Raw genomic sequence first — 15293 nt, forward strand, 5'->3', positions numbered from 1 at the left:
ATTTATCATGGAAAATGAATGACTGTCTTCATTAAAGAACTGTACTGAATTGCACCAAATCGAATTGTGCCATAATAAAACTATCATAGCCCATGTATATACCCATCAGATCATTTACCCCAATTTTGATTTGTTAAATTAAGGATTCAAAGCACATTTATGGCACGAAATCCATTTGCCTACATAAAAAGTACATATTGTCTTAAACGTTTTGTTCAACACAGCAGTTGATGTTGAGACAGAACACAAACCCGTCACCCACTTCCTGTTCACACACAGACTGAATCTCTCAGACAGACAGTGACTGGATACTTTGACAACAGATGAACACCAGCTTTTTATTTTAAGGTCAGTATTTTTTATTTCACAGTTCAATGCAGTAATACCGGTTAATCATAAAGTTCAGCTCAGAATAAGCAAAAACAATATTACAAATCTGTCTAATTTCTAATCAAAGTATTGAATCTATACTTGATATAAGACAAAGCCACTTAAGTAAAATTTAAGTAAGATATAAATTGTTTTTAGATGGTACCACATAAAATTTTTATGTGAGTCTTGGAAACATCTCATTTGGAGTCATATCTGACAAGAAACAGCCTTTGCTGATTTACCATACTATTTCTAAATTGCTGTGTTATTTGTAAAACATGTAACATTTCCTAATATGAGTAAAATAAAGCTCAAAATCTAATTTCAAGGCCTTCCTTCAAAATTCAGGTCAAACTTCACTTATTCCATTGTCACATTTCCCGCTTGAAAACAAAGTGCTTTTAACTTGTAACAAGTAAAGCAAAAACATCTGCCAATGGAACAAGTTAAAATTCACAAGTTAAGATTTCTTGAAATAATTTGATGAAAAATGTTATATATTTTACAAACAGCACAGCAGCTTAAAACCTCATGGTTTCATCTTAGATACAAGTCAAACAAGACATTTCCAAAAATCATTTACTTAACAAAAATTTTAAGATGCCTTATCTAAAAACAAATCCTTACATGTAGTACTGAAATTTTATTTAAGTGACTGTATCTTATATTAAGTGTAATTTGATATTTCAACTAGAAATTAAACAAATATTATTTTCTATTTTTTGCAGTACTTTTGAAACACTTGGGAATCTTCATGATGATTTTGCAGATGCTTTATTTTACCTTCAGTTGTGTCTTCCACTTAGTGTAGAGTAGAATGGTCGAGTGAGCGTAGAAAATGGTGCCTTCCTACCTGCATGATGAGCTGTGATATTTTTCTTTGTCATCAGCAGAGCTCAGACACACAAACACACAATGAAAAGTCAGGTAGCGTCGCTGACCTGTGTGCTGTTACTGTGGAAACTGACCGGTAGGTCTCTGATGTAAACCTTTATACATCACATATAAATAAGCCCATAAGAATTAAAAAGTTCTTTAGAGGGAAATGGGGTGCATGCTCTTTTCATTGCAGTTGTGTAACTTTTTTATTTTTATTTTTCCTAATTCTCTTACAGTTTTCGTAAGCTGTCAAGGTAAGAAGACTTGTAGTGCCACGGAATACCGCGCAAGTCTATCGTCTTTAATGTTCCGATTTCCTCTGCAGGAGATTCTGGATATCCGGAGATAAAGGTGGCCGCGGTATCTGATGGGATTAAGCTGTCCTGTGTTGGTGAATATAATATTTCATCTGAACACAAGGGGGCTCAAACGATTATGGAACTGAAATACAAGGATGAAAACACAGGGGAGTACACATGCGTGCCACGCAAGGCACCTGGAAAAGAGTCGACTAAAATCTTTGTAATGTTTCGCAGTAAGTTCTTCACCCTTTTATTGGAAACTGAAGCATTTTCTTGATGCTCGGTCATCCATCGCTGGCAACTGATTGTCTGACCCCTGTGTGTCTGCACAGCATGTGACAACTGTATAGAGCTGGATAAGGGCACTTTAGCTGGCGTGGTCATTGGCGACGTGCTGGCTACAGTCGTAGTCGGGGTGGCTGTCTACCTCATTGCGTCTGCGGCTCGGCCAGCTGCACTCGCCCCTCTCAAACAAAGTAAGACTTCTGTTTCTTTAGCTGCATAGTCCATGGGCCAAGCAGGTTTTTGGTACCACTTAAGGTGATGAAACGACACTTAGAATCCAGTCTCAGTGTATCATGTATCATTTATCTGATCATAATTATTCCAAAAAGGTCTAACTATCTATGACTGAATGTTCTGGAGGTTTGGGGTAAAAACAACACCAATGGTGACAAAGGTCAGTTTCAGTTTTTACAGGGGTCAAAAGTTAAAGTTGCTCCAATTTCAGTCAAAAAATATGCAAATTATTGTTTGGGTTAATAGGGTTCTAAAAAGGAATAGTTTGCACCATCTGTCATGCTTAGTTATCATGTTACAGGGTAACATATATCACAAGCCATAGAATCCAATGGGCGTTGAACTTGTTTGACCTTTACTTTGGAGACCAAACATTCAATACAGTTAAAACTATTTCATTTATTAATGCTTTTATTTTAAATAACTTGCATCATTTTTTACTGAAACTGGAGCAACTTTAACTAAAAGCTGGCCAAAATATTTATTTATTTATTTATTTTTGCCACGTCCTTCCTGGAAAATCTTTGCAATCCATTAATGCCTCCATTTGTGTAAAGCAACTTCAGTCAAGAATAAAATATTCTCTGATGTAACTACAGATGGGACAATACCACTATTTAATACTTGACACGATAATACCGGCACTTCAGTATCTGTCAATACCAATATCAATATGATACCTTTTTATTTCCCTGTCGTGGCGCTGTGCATCTAATTTGTTCATAAATACATGTGTCTGGATGTACTTTGCTAGCCTAGCCACCTAACATAATATCAACTTAAAGTGTGAAACAAACACTACATTTCCTCAAAGGAAAACACACATGGCCCACAGCATGATTCAGATCTGCAACAGAAGACTCGGATTGGATTGGATTTTATGTGACTTTTTCTGATCCAGTAATTTCAATCAGTATTGATCCCAGTACGTTCTGAAATATTGGATCAAGACATCCCTAGATGTCACACTGCTCTCAGATGTCATATCCCCTTGAAGGTTACATTTTTCATATTATCCTCATATTTCCACAGGTTCTGATAAACAGCATTTCATTCCAAACCGCAGCAAAGTCCCCAACGATGAGTACCAGGTGAGTTAAAAATGTGAAAGCCTCTAAGAGTCCTCTCATCTCAATTATTCTGACTTTAATGTCACATCCTCTGACTGACTTTCATCATCTTGATGTTTCTCTTTCAGAAACTGAAATTTCAAGGTGGTAATAGAGAGGAGTATGATGTCATACAGAATAGAAGATAAAGGAATGGTGCCATGCTTCCTGCCAGGGAAAAAGTCAAGCCTCAGTCTCCTGACAATGGACAGAACTTCAAGATGTACAATTTGGTGATGATTGTCAATCATCTGTGGTCTGACTATTTGTGTAATTCTGTTGAGTTTCGAGCTGGTTGTTTATTCTCAGATTGAAAGTAAGATGAGGATTTCTCCAGACAAAATGCATAACTTCTTATCTTGTTCCTGTGGATTATAGTTACGTAATCAAGGTTATTCTTTTAATGTTTTAATTAAATTTACAAATCTGACAAATAAATGTGCACTGTTTATGTAACAGCTGTTTCATCTGTATTTCATTATCATTGTAGCCTTCAAGCATTCTTTTTCAGTCTGGGAAGGTGAGGAAAAATAAAAAATATAACGCAATGCTAAAGTACACTCGGCCGTATGAGCATGTAATCAATGAAAGAGTGTGTAGAAACAATGTGACCTTTTGACCCCTTAGAATAGGTCAAGGTTAGCCATCTTTGAACTTATCCAACGTCTGTGTCCCAAGAATGCTCCCTGTGAATTTGAAGAACCTGACAATAATAGGAATGGAGTTATGCTGAGCACAGATAGATAAACGGACGCAAAGTCTTCGCAATACCCAATGGCCATATTTTGGCTTTGGGTAACAACACAGAAAATAAAAGGTGTCACAAAGTGAAATGCAGATATAAGAATCACAAAGATGAGAAAAAGCCAACATAAAACAACACAAAAGCATAAACTCCATGTGACTTTAGACTGAAACTGTAGATGTCAGATAATTAAAGAGCTTGGATTTTTATCGGACATTTTAAATATGCTTATGGGTTTTACGTTAACATACCCTGAGTCCCACAGCTCTATCAACGTGTGTAGAAGCTGTCTTGCTGTCAGCAAAATGAAGGTGTCAGATGGCTCATTTTAGGGAATTGTGACATATGTCACAGACTATCTGGATTCCTGAATGCTATGTGAAACAGGTCTACTGAGATGCACACACCAATAGTCTGTGGCAAAACCACGCAATCCAGTCTCAGTATACCATTGCCTACACAGAAATGGATAACATCAATCTCAGAGTTCTATTGTGGTGGATATGCAGTTCAAGCTCCCACACCTGGTCTGACCTTCTCAGAGTGGCCACGCTCAAGTCAATTAAGGATTACACAAGGATAAAAATTTTAAAATGTTCCAATCGTGTCCCATCCACGTTTTTGGGGTCCTGGTATGGTTGAAAAATGTGGATGCTAACCAGTGGCTAAAAATACCAACTGGATCCCTTTGGCATTAGCTCACTTTGGATAATTTTTGGGTACTATTGGAGTGATGAGGCATTTTTTTGAGGGAACATAGCCTTTGGACCATGTGGTGTGTTTCTCTGGGCAGTGTTGATGAATTCAGAAACTGATAAAGGACAAGAAGGCTATTGGACAAGAGGAATATTAGAAGGCTGCAGCAAATAGATGGCTACTTGTGACAGGGATGGACCAGTTGTTTGCCTGACCTGATCTCCAGGACCCAAGATGGTTCCATAGTGCAGTAGATGTGGTGACACATTCTCACCTGATCAGTCATGCTGAAAAGTATACCACAGTAGCTGTCTATCATACACGTTCCAAAAAGGTATAGTTTGTGCTGTCTATGGCCTAAACGTTCTGAATAAAATCAATGGTAACAAAACAGAGTTTGCATGTTCTCCCCATGTTCGCATGGGTTCCCTTCAGGTGCTCCAACTTCTTCCCCCTTCCAAAGAAATGCACGATTGAGGAATTGGTGACTCTAAATTGACTGTAGGGGTGAGTGGCAGTGTGATTGTCTGTATGTGTTGGTCCTGTGACATGTCCAGGGTGTACAATGCCTCTCACCCAATGGCCACTATAGCTATAGACTCCAACTGCCTCATGAACTTTAACTGGTATACAGTACCTTGCAAACGTATTTGGCCCCTTGGTATTTCATACATTTTAATTTATTTATGCCATTTCAAATATGAAAAGTAAGTCAGACTTCTCAATATATACGTTTCTAAAATGATCTTCCTTAAACTCAAACTCAAAAATCTCTACACCTTGATATAAATGAGTTAAGAATATAAAAGCCAAGATGATGAGTTGCATAAGTAATGGTCCTCGTTGGTATCAGACTTGTAAATAATCAGATTTATTGCCAGTTTTCTTCTGACAGCTGAGGAGATGGATACATGAACATTTCCAACCCTATGGATTTTCTTAAAAAGAAGATCTGAAATGTCAGCTACAATTTGCCAGAAGGTACATCTGAGATACAAGCCTAGATTTCATGTTTTGGTGAAAGAAAACCCTCCTCTATAACTCTTCATCATGAAGCTGTATAACTGGGGATATAAAATGCAAAACGTGCACTATGCACAATTTCTCCAATCACAGCCACAGAAGCCTATAATGTCTGGGTTGTCTGCGTGTCTTGGTGGTTTCCTCACTTGTCTCCTTCTTGCACAGTCACTCAGTTTTTGAGTATGTCTAGTGTCCACACAGATTTACCATATAGTGCCATACTGCTTGTATTTCTTCGTAATTGATGTAAAAAACGTTCAAGGCATATTCAGTGACTTGGAAATGTTCAAGTATCCGTCCCCTGACTTATGTGGCAAAGTAGGTCATAAACCCAGTGATTGCTGACCTTCTCTATTTATGTTGATGACAGTCAAAACTACTTATCCATCCATTTTCTTCCGCTTTATCCGGAGTCGGGTCGCGGGGGCAGCAGCGGAGGCTGTGGTATATTGTGGCGGAGGTGTCAGAAAGGAGGGTGTTGAAGAAGCTGCTCAGCATCCTGGACAACACCTCCTACCCCCATTCATACCACACTGACGTCCTGTCAGAGCACTTTCAGCCATAGACTGACACCACCAAGGTGCACTACAGAATGCTACAGGAGGTCTTTCTTATCTGTGACAATCAGACTGTATAACTCCACCCCCCTTCTGCAGGATGAACACATAACGGAACACAGTTATTCAGTTACTCAGAGTTATGTGCAATATCGTCAAACATCTTGAGCAAATGTCTTAAAAAAAAAACATGGTTCACTGTTTACTGTCACTGTTTCTGTGCCTTGGCAAAATAATTTTCTTCAGGATAAATAAAGCTGATCTCATTCTTATTCTTATTAAGACTTGATTGTAAAGCCCCATACTCACCACCGGCATGTCTGCTAGGTGGTGAGTATGCTTTGGCTGACGACGGCTGAAGTTTACCGAGCCGGGCCCGGAACTATCATTGATACAGATTGCTGATAAAGCCAAGAAGCCATGGTACGGGGTGAGTGTTGCCCCGAAGCCAGTATTTACAGCCAGTACGGCTGTGGTATGCTGGACAATGGACGCTAAGTACAACAGTTGCAAGGTGAGTTTTTCCCCGTCCCCTTCTTCTTCTTCTTGGGCGTTCTGGCTGCTTGGTCTGGCCCACCTCCTACAGGAGTAGTTGGATGACATCCCTATTTTTGTGGATTTTATTCAAATACTATTGCACAGCTATGAGGCTGGTTTTGTCATAGTTCTAAGAAGAAGAAGAAGAAGAAGAAGAAATAAAAATACCCTCCATCATCACTTTTTTCTGATGTCAAGAATGATAAATGTTTTTTTTTTTTATGAGGCCTAAGTGTCATCTTGCCTATTTAAGTAATACTGAAGTCTTACCTGACTCAAGGTCTAAAATGGGGAAGGGTGTGTGGCTACGAGTGGCTCCTTTCCATTTAAAGCAACAGGCTCAGAAATAGATTCTTTCTTCTAACACCCCATTTAGACTGAGTTCACGACAGAGTTGTGATCTAAAAATGGCCTCTGCTCACCGTCACTCTCACTGACTCCCACTGGGGCTGCAGGCTGGTCACAATGGGATCTCCATGGTTGGAAAAAAAAATCCTTCTTGGTCACCATTACTCCCCATCAGTCTCCAACAGGTGTACGAATGTATTGAACTGTTTAAAACACTCGCACAAGTTGTGCGACCAGTTAATCAATCAATCAATCAATCAATTTTTTTATATAGCGCCAAATCACAACAAACAGTTGCCCCAAGGCGCTTTATATTGTAAGGCAAGGCCATACAATAATTATGTAAAACCCCAACGGTCAAAACGACCCCCTGTGAGCAAGCACTTGGCTACAGTGGGAAGGAAAAACTCCCTTTTAACAGGAAGAAACCTCCAGCAGAACCAGGCTCAGGGAGGGGCAGTCTTCTGCTGGGACTGGTTGGGGCTGAGGGAGAGAACCATGAAAAAGACATGCTGTGGAGGGGAGCAGAGATCGATCACTAATGATTAAATGCAGAGTGGTGCATACAGAGCAAAAAGAGAAAGAAACAGTGCATCATGGGAACCCCCCAGCAGTCTACGTCTATAGCAGCATAACTAAGGGATGGTTCAGGGTCACCTGATCCAGCCCTAACTATAAGCTTTAGCAAAAAGGAAAGTTTTAAGCCTAATCTTAAAAGTAGAGAGGGTGTCTGTCTCCCTGATCTGAATTGGGAGCTGGTTCCACAGGAGAGGAGCCTGAAAGCTGAAGGCTCTGCCTCCCATTCTACTCTTACAAACCCTAGGAACTACAAGTAAGCCTGCAGTCTGAGAGCGAAGCGCTCTATTGGGGTGATATGGTACTACGAGGTCCCTAAGATAAGATGGGACCTGATTATTCAAAACCTTATAAGTAAGAAGAAGAATTTTAAATTCTATTCTAGAATTAACAGGAAGCCAGTGAAGAGAGGCCAATATGGGTGAGATATGCTCTCTCCTTCTAGTCCCCGTCAGTACTCTAGCTGCAGCATTTTGAATTAACTGAAGGCTTTTTAGGGAACTTTTAGGACAACCTGATAATAATGAATTACAATAGTCCAGCCTAGAGGAAATAAATGCATGAATTAGTTTTTCAGCATCACTCTGAGACAAGACCTTTCTGATTTTAGAGATATTGCGTAAATGCAAAAAAGCAGTCCTACATATTTGTTTAATATGCGCTTTGAATGACATATCCTGATCAAAAATGACTCCAAGATTTCTCACAGTATTACTAGAGGTCAGGGTAATGCCATCCAGAGTAAGGATCTGGTTAGACACCATGTTTCTAAGATTTGTGGGGCCAAGTACAATAACTTCAGTTTTATCTGAGTTTAAAAGCAGGAAATTAGAGGTCATCCATGTCTTTATGTCTGTAAGACAATCCTGCAGTTTAGCTAATTGGTGTGTGTCCTCTGGCTTCATGGATAGATTATCATCTGCGTAACAATGAAAATTTAAGCAATACCGTGTAATAATACTGCCTAAGGGAAGCATGTATAAAGTGAATAAAATTGGTCCTAGCACAGAACCTTGTGGAACTCCATAATTAACTTTAGTCTGTGAAGAAGATTCCCCATTTACATGAACAAATTGTAATCTATTAGACAAATATGATTCAAACCACCGCAGCGCAGTGCCTTTAATACCTATGGCATGCTCTAATCTCTGTAATAAAATTTTATGGTCAACAGTATCAAAAGCAGCACTGAGGTCTAACAGAACAAGCACAGAGATGAGTCCACTGTCCGAGGCCATAAGAAGATCATTTGTAACCTTCACTAATGCTGTTTCTGTACTATGATGAATTCTAAAACCTGACTGAAACTCTTCAAATAGACCATTCCTCTGCAGATGATCAGTTAGCTGTTTTACATCTACCCTTTCAAGAATTTTTGAGAGAAAAGGAAGGTTGGAGATTGGCCTATAATTAGCTAAGATAGCTGGGTCAAGTGATGGCTTTTTAAGTAATGGTTTAATTACTGCCACCTTAAAAGCCTGTGGTACATAGCCAACTAACAAAGATAGATTGATCATATTTAAGATCGAAGCATTAAATAATGGTAGGGCTTCCTTGAGCAGCCTGGTAGGAATGGGGTCTAATAAACATGTTGATGGTTTGGATGAAGTAACTAATGAAAATAACTCAGACAGAACAATCGGAGAGAAAGAGTCTAACCAAATACCGGCATCACTGAAAGCAGCCAAAGATAACGATACGTCTTTGGGATGGTTATGAGTAATTTTTTCTCTAATAGTTAAAATTTTGTTAGCAAAGAAAGTCATGAAGTCATTACTAGTTAAAGTTAATGGAATACTCAGCTCAATAGAGCTCTGACTCTTTGTCAGCCTGGCTACAGTGCTGAAAAGAAACCTGGGGTTGTTCTTATTTTCTTCAATTAGTGATGAGTAGAAAGATGTCCTAGCTTTACGGAGGGCTTTTTTATAGAGCAACAGACTCTTTTTCCAGGCTAAGTGAAGATCTTCTAAATTAGTGAGACGCCATTTCCTCTCCAACTTACGGGTTATCTGCTTTAAGCTACGAGTTTGTGAGTTATACCACAGAGTCAGGCACTTCTGATTTAAAGCTCTCTTTTTTAGAGGAGCTACAGCATCCAAAGTTGTCTTCAATGAGGATGTAAAACTATTGACGAGATACTCTATCTCACTTACAGAGTTTAGGTAGCTACTCTGCACTGTGTTGGTATATGGCATTAGAGAACATAAAGAAGGAATCATATCCTTAAACCTAGTTACAGCGCTTTCTGAAAGACTTCTAGTGTAATGAAACTTATTCCCCACTGCTGGGTAGTCCATCAGAGTAAATGTAAATGTTATTAAGAAATGATCAGACAGAAGGGAGTTTTCAGGGAATACTGTTAAGTCTTCTATTTCCATACCATAAGTCAGAACAAGATCTAAGATATGATTAAAGTGGTGGGTGGACTCATTTACTTTTTGAGCAAAGCCAATAGAGTCTAATAATAGATTAAATGCAGTGTTGAGGCTGTCATTCTCAGCATCTGTGTGGATGTTAAAATCGCCCACTATAATTATCTTATCTGAGCTAAGCACTAAGTCAGACAAAAGGTCTGAAAATTCACAGAGAAACTCACAGTACTCATAGATACATGGGTCTCATAATTGGTCTTGATAAACTCTCATATGTCTCAACTCACTCTCATTTTGATCCTGTGGGTCGTAATAGACTATCAAACTACGTGCATCAATAATCACGAATATTAACATATTTTTCACTCGCACAATTCAGTCGCAATGCAAGCTTGGTTAAAATGCAAATAACAAAACCAAATGGAGACCATCCAAGGCTTGAGAGAGTTGACAAAATGTCAAGATCTTATATACAACCCCTGGCAAAAATTATGGAATCACCGGCCTCAGAGGATGTTCATTCAGTTGTTTAATTTTGTAGAAAAAAAGCAGATCACAGACATGACACAAAACTAAAGTCATTTCAAATGGCAACTTTCTGGCTTTAAGAAACACTATAAGAAATCAAGAAAAAAAGATTGTGGCAGTCAGTAACGGTTACTTTTTTAGACCAAGCAGAGGAAAAAAATATGGAATCACTCAATTCTGAGGAAAAAATTATGGAATCACCCTGTAAATTTTCACCCCCCAAATTAACACCTGCATCAAATCAGATCTGCTCATTGACATTGACCCTATGTGTCTTTTTGCAAGGAATGTTTTTGCAGTTTTTGCTCTATGGCAAGATGCATTATCATCTTGAAAAATGATTTCATCATCCCCAAACATCCTTTCAATTGTCCAAAATATCAACATAAACTTGTGCATTTATTGATGATGTAATGACAGCCATCTCCCCAGTGCCTTTACCTGACATGCAGCCCCATATCATCAATGACTGTGGAAATTTACATGTTCTCTTCAGGCAGTCATCTTTATAAATCTCATTGGAAAGGCACCAAACAAAAGTTCCAGCATCATCACCTTGCCCAATGCAGATTCAAGATTCATCACTGAATATGACTTTCATCCAGTCATCCACAGTCCACAGTTGCTTTTCCTTAGCCCATTGTAACCTTGTTTTTTTCTGTTTAGGTGTTAATGATGCCTTTCGTTTAGCTTTTCTGTATGTAAATCCCATTTCCTTTAGGCGGTTTCTTACAGTTCGGTCACAGACATTGACTCCAGTTTCCTCCCATTCGTTCCTCATTTGTTTTGTTGTACATTTTTCGATTTTTGAGACATATTGCTTTAAGTTTTCTGTCTTGACGCTTTGATGTCTTCCTTGGTCTACCAGTATGTTTGCCTTTAACAACCTTCCCATGTTGTTTGTATTTGGTCCAGAGTTTAGATACAGCTGACTGTGAACAACCAACATCTTTTGCAACATTGCGTGATGATTTACTCTCTTTTAAGAGTTTGATAATCCTCTCCTTTGTTTCAATTGACATCTCTCGTGTTGGAGCCATGATTCATGTCAGTCCACTTGGTGCAACAGCTCTCCAAGGTGTGTTCACTCCTTTTTAGATGCAGACTAACGAGCAGATCTGATATGATGCAGGTGTTAGGTTTGGGGATGAAAATTTACAGGGTGATTCCATAATTCTTTCCTCAGAATTGAGTGATTCCATATTTTTTTCCTCTGCTTGGTCTAAAAAAGTAACCGTTACTGACTGCCACAATCTTTTTTTTCTTGATTTCTTATAGTGTTTCTTAAAGCAAGAAAGTTGCCATTTGAAATGACTTTAGTTTTGTGTCATGTCTGTGATCTGCTTTTTTTCTACAAAATTAAACAACTGAATGAACATCCTCCGAGGCCGGTGATTCCATAATTTTTGCCAGGGGTTGTAGGTCTCATTCTGCTGTAAACTGGGCATAAATCTGAGAACTGATCTGGGTTAACGTTACATCACCTCATTATCTTATTATTCAGTCCTAACAGTATGTTTTTAGTAGCAAATGCCATTTTGCTGAAAAAATACAAAACAACCTCATAATCATTTTCTGCTTCTCCTTCATGCTCCTCTGACAAACAAGCTGTTACTTTCTAAAGGAGCAGAGAAATAGAGCAGAGATCAAACCCCGGAGCTCAGACACACAACCCAGATCGGCACACGCACAAAGAGCAGATGTGGGTCTCTCTGTGGGAGCGGTTTAGACTCACAATCAGATAGCAGAACACGCTGTCTGCACACCCTCCACTCTCTGTTTTGTTCTTCTACAAATGTATGTGGATGTAGATTACATGTGGGAGTGTTTCCACTAAACTCTGCACATCTGAGCCATAACAGAAAAACAAATGATTGATTATGACTGCTTTTGGGATGTAATGTTTGACACTCATTTCCAGCATTGCTGATGTGCTCAGTCACTGCAGTGACAGAACATTTCCATTTTCCCTGCATCTCAATTGTTTATCACTGCACCATATGCACACTGTGAAGTGTTTCAGATGTTTCCAAAGAAATGATGGCATGTGACCTGCTGAGGAAAATGACACTCATACAAGAGAGACGTGAGTGATGAACACATAATGGTGATGTGATAGTGTGTAGGTGGGTGTGCTCCGGAAGTGAGCTGCAGCTTTGGTTGTAACAGATGAATTTCAGCATTGTTTCCAAATCTGAACGGCAGACTGAGAATATGACAATGATCTTTCCTGTTTTTTCTTTCTAGTGTTGGTTTGTTTGTTTGGTGGCGTGCAATGTTCCATAACAGTGTTACAATTCTTAAAACATTTTGTGCAATCATCAATGTATACGTGGGTTCCCTCTGGGTGCTCCAGCTTCCTCTCACTAGGTGAAATAGTGACTCTAAATTGACTGTAGGTGTGAATGTGTTTGTCTATATGTGGCCCTGTGATAGACTGGTGTCCTGTCCAGGGTGTACCCTGCTTCATGCCCTATGTCTGAGTTTAAGAATACAATACAAGTGAGAATGTAATCTGCTGTATGGGTAATTGACAATACTGAGGGTAAAATAAGTATTGAACACGTCACCATTTTTCTCAGTAATAATTTTAAAGGTGCTATTGACATGAAATTTTCACCAGATGTTGGTAACAACCCAAATAATCCAGATACAAAGAAATCAAACAATGGATGTCCATAAATTAAATTGTGTGTAATAATGTGAAGTGACACAGGGAAAAGTATTGAACATGCAAAGAAAGGGAGCTGCAAAAAGGCATGGAAAGCCAAGACACCACCTGAAATCTATCAGTAATTAGAAAGCAATCATGCCCCTTGTCAGTACAAATTAAGATCAGTTAACTCAGTCCCAATTGATGGCCTAAAAAAAGGTGTCTCTTTTCCAAGGTGTCACACAAGAAACATCTCAAGATCAGTACAAGCAAAGAGCTCTCTAAAGATCTTTGCAACCTTACTGTTGCACAACATACTGATGGCATTAGTTGCAGAAGGATTTATATACTTCTGAATGTTCCTGTGAGCACAGTGGGACCATAATCTGGAAGTGGAAATAACATCATTTCACAATAAACCAGTCATGACCAGGTGCTCCTCACGAGATTTCTGACAAAGGAGTGAAAAGAATTACCAGAAGAGTTGTCCAAGAGTGAAGGACTGCTTCAGAAAGACCTGGAATTAGCAGGTATAATTATTTCAAAGAAAACTAGAGCACTGCACTCAAAGAGGACAAACCTCCACCAACACTAGATTCCAATTCCACAAATTTTCACCTTGGAAAAAATTTTCGAGATCAAACTTCTGTTAGAAGTGGCTTTTCATAAGCTAAAATGTAACAATATATATAACAAAATATTTGCTGTTTCACAGTTGTGAATCTTGTACCATCTCGCGGTCCGTGACTCACGTGAGAGATCTGGTGAAAATTTCATATCAGTAGAACCTTTAGAAATAAATTTACTGAGAAAAATGGTGATGTGTTCAATACTTATTTTTCCCTCTCTATATCCTCCGGAGTACCAGGAAGGTAGTCCAGAGGATATGTATATATTGCATGTGTGAGTAAGAATACACCATATGTATTGCATGTATAAATGAATTACACGTGCAGTTTATCTGTGACACTAATAATATATGTACTGCATTATTATATATCAGACAGCTGTGAGGTGACTACACAATATACTGTATTTAATAAATATCTCTAGAAAATTAAAGTTGTATGTTACTTTAAGACTTTTATATTTTTGCATTTTGTACCATTTGAATTTTTGGCAAAGTTAAATAAAATAATACTTCCTAGATCTGGATCAATATATAAAAAAAATTATTCCTACATACTTATCATCAATTTTTACAAAGCTTCAGAAAAATCCACTAACAACCCTTTGAGTTACACTGTTCAAAGAAATGTAGAGCAGGTAGTTTGTGAGGTGGATAAGAAGCTGACCTGCCAATATGCAGACTTGGGCTTGAATCCCACTCATTCTACACTCTAAGAAATAATTGTTAATTTTAGGGATTTAAGTAATGTTTCATTTAATTAATTTCAACTACAATATTGTTTTGCACTTAACTGACAGTGTTATGTAGAAAAAGTTACCTTAACTTTATACATTCAATTCAACATTTTATTTCTTAGAGTGTACATGTGTCCTGTCCACCCAGCTGTAAAAATGGGCACTGGCCTGGGTTTAGGAAATAAATGTGAGGCATCATTGTAAAGGGCCTTGAGCATCTCCTATTTGGAAAAGTACTATAGAAATGCAGTCCTTCTGCTTGTTCTTCTTCAAACACACAGCAGTGGGGTCCCCTCCTGCGTGGCTGGAGCCGGTGCATGCTTGGCACCAGTGGCTGCGGTGGCTTACCTCCTGCTTGCCAGCTTGTTGGGTACACGCTCCACTGGAGTAGCTGGTCTGTGGTTGTCTTCACCGCTTGGCCCCACTGTGGTGCATGACCTCTCCCACAGTGGCAGGGTGCTTTGTGCCATGTGGTGCTGACCATGACTTCAGGTCCCCTGCATGCTGTGGGGCTGCGTTTGTGGTCTAGGGATTGGTGGATATGATGCAACTCCACACAACCATCCACATTATTGCACATCTCTGTATCCATTTCACCCTGCGTGTATAATTACAGCTGACTTCACATGTGCGGTATGCACACGTACATTCACGGGTACTGAACACACTCTAACTTACAAAAACTCTAGATATTTTTATGACTACTGCTGAT

General features: G+C 38.9%; 1 protein-coding gene across 2 annotated transcripts; it reads left to right on the forward strand.

Moving 5' to 3' along the window:
• The first annotated feature begins 231 nt into the window (after positions 1 to 231).
• LOC117508237 (T-cell surface glycoprotein CD3 delta chain-like) lies at positions 232 to 3637 on the forward strand. Of its 2 annotated transcripts, none has more exons than XM_034167909.1 (7): positions 232 to 348; positions 1266 to 1342; positions 1488 to 1505; positions 1577 to 1786; positions 1886 to 2029; positions 3105 to 3163; positions 3271 to 3637. In XM_034167909.1, exons 2-7 carry the CDS (start codon positions 1288 to 1290, stop codon positions 3328 to 3330), a joined length of 546 nt encoding a protein of 181 aa, XP_034023800.1. In that variant the 5' UTR covers positions 232 to 348; positions 1266 to 1287; the 3' UTR covers positions 3331 to 3637. The 2 variants fall into 2 exon arrangements, with proteins under 2 accessions (XP_034023800.1, XP_034023801.1); XM_034167910.1 differs by having other exon boundaries at positions 267 to 348; positions 1263 to 1342.
• The last annotated feature ends 11656 nt before the right edge of the window (positions 3638 to 15293 follow it).

This window comes from Thalassophryne amazonica, chromosome 4 (genome assembly GCF_902500255.1).
Source record: "Thalassophryne amazonica chromosome 4, fThaAma1.1, whole genome shotgun sequence".
In the NCBI taxonomy this organism is placed as follows: Eukaryota; Metazoa; Chordata; class Actinopteri; order Batrachoidiformes; family Batrachoididae; genus Thalassophryne; species Thalassophryne amazonica.

What these genes read in the sequence shown, in the direction of transcription:
- LOC117508237 (XM_034167909.1), top strand. Translation starts at nt 1,288, where the DNA reads ATGAAAAGTCAGGTAGCGTCGCTGACCTGTGTGCTGTTACTGTGGAAA. An exon ending in AATCTTTGTAATGTTTCGCA is followed by an intron (nt 1,787 to 1,885) that starts GTAAGTTCTTCA and finishes GTGTCTGCACAG; the next exon opens with CATGTGACAACTGTATAGAG. An exon ending in ACTCGCCCCTCTCAAACAAA is followed by an intron (nt 2,030 to 3,104) that starts GTAAGACTTCTG and finishes ATATTTCCACAG; the next exon opens with GTTCTGATAAACAGCATTTC.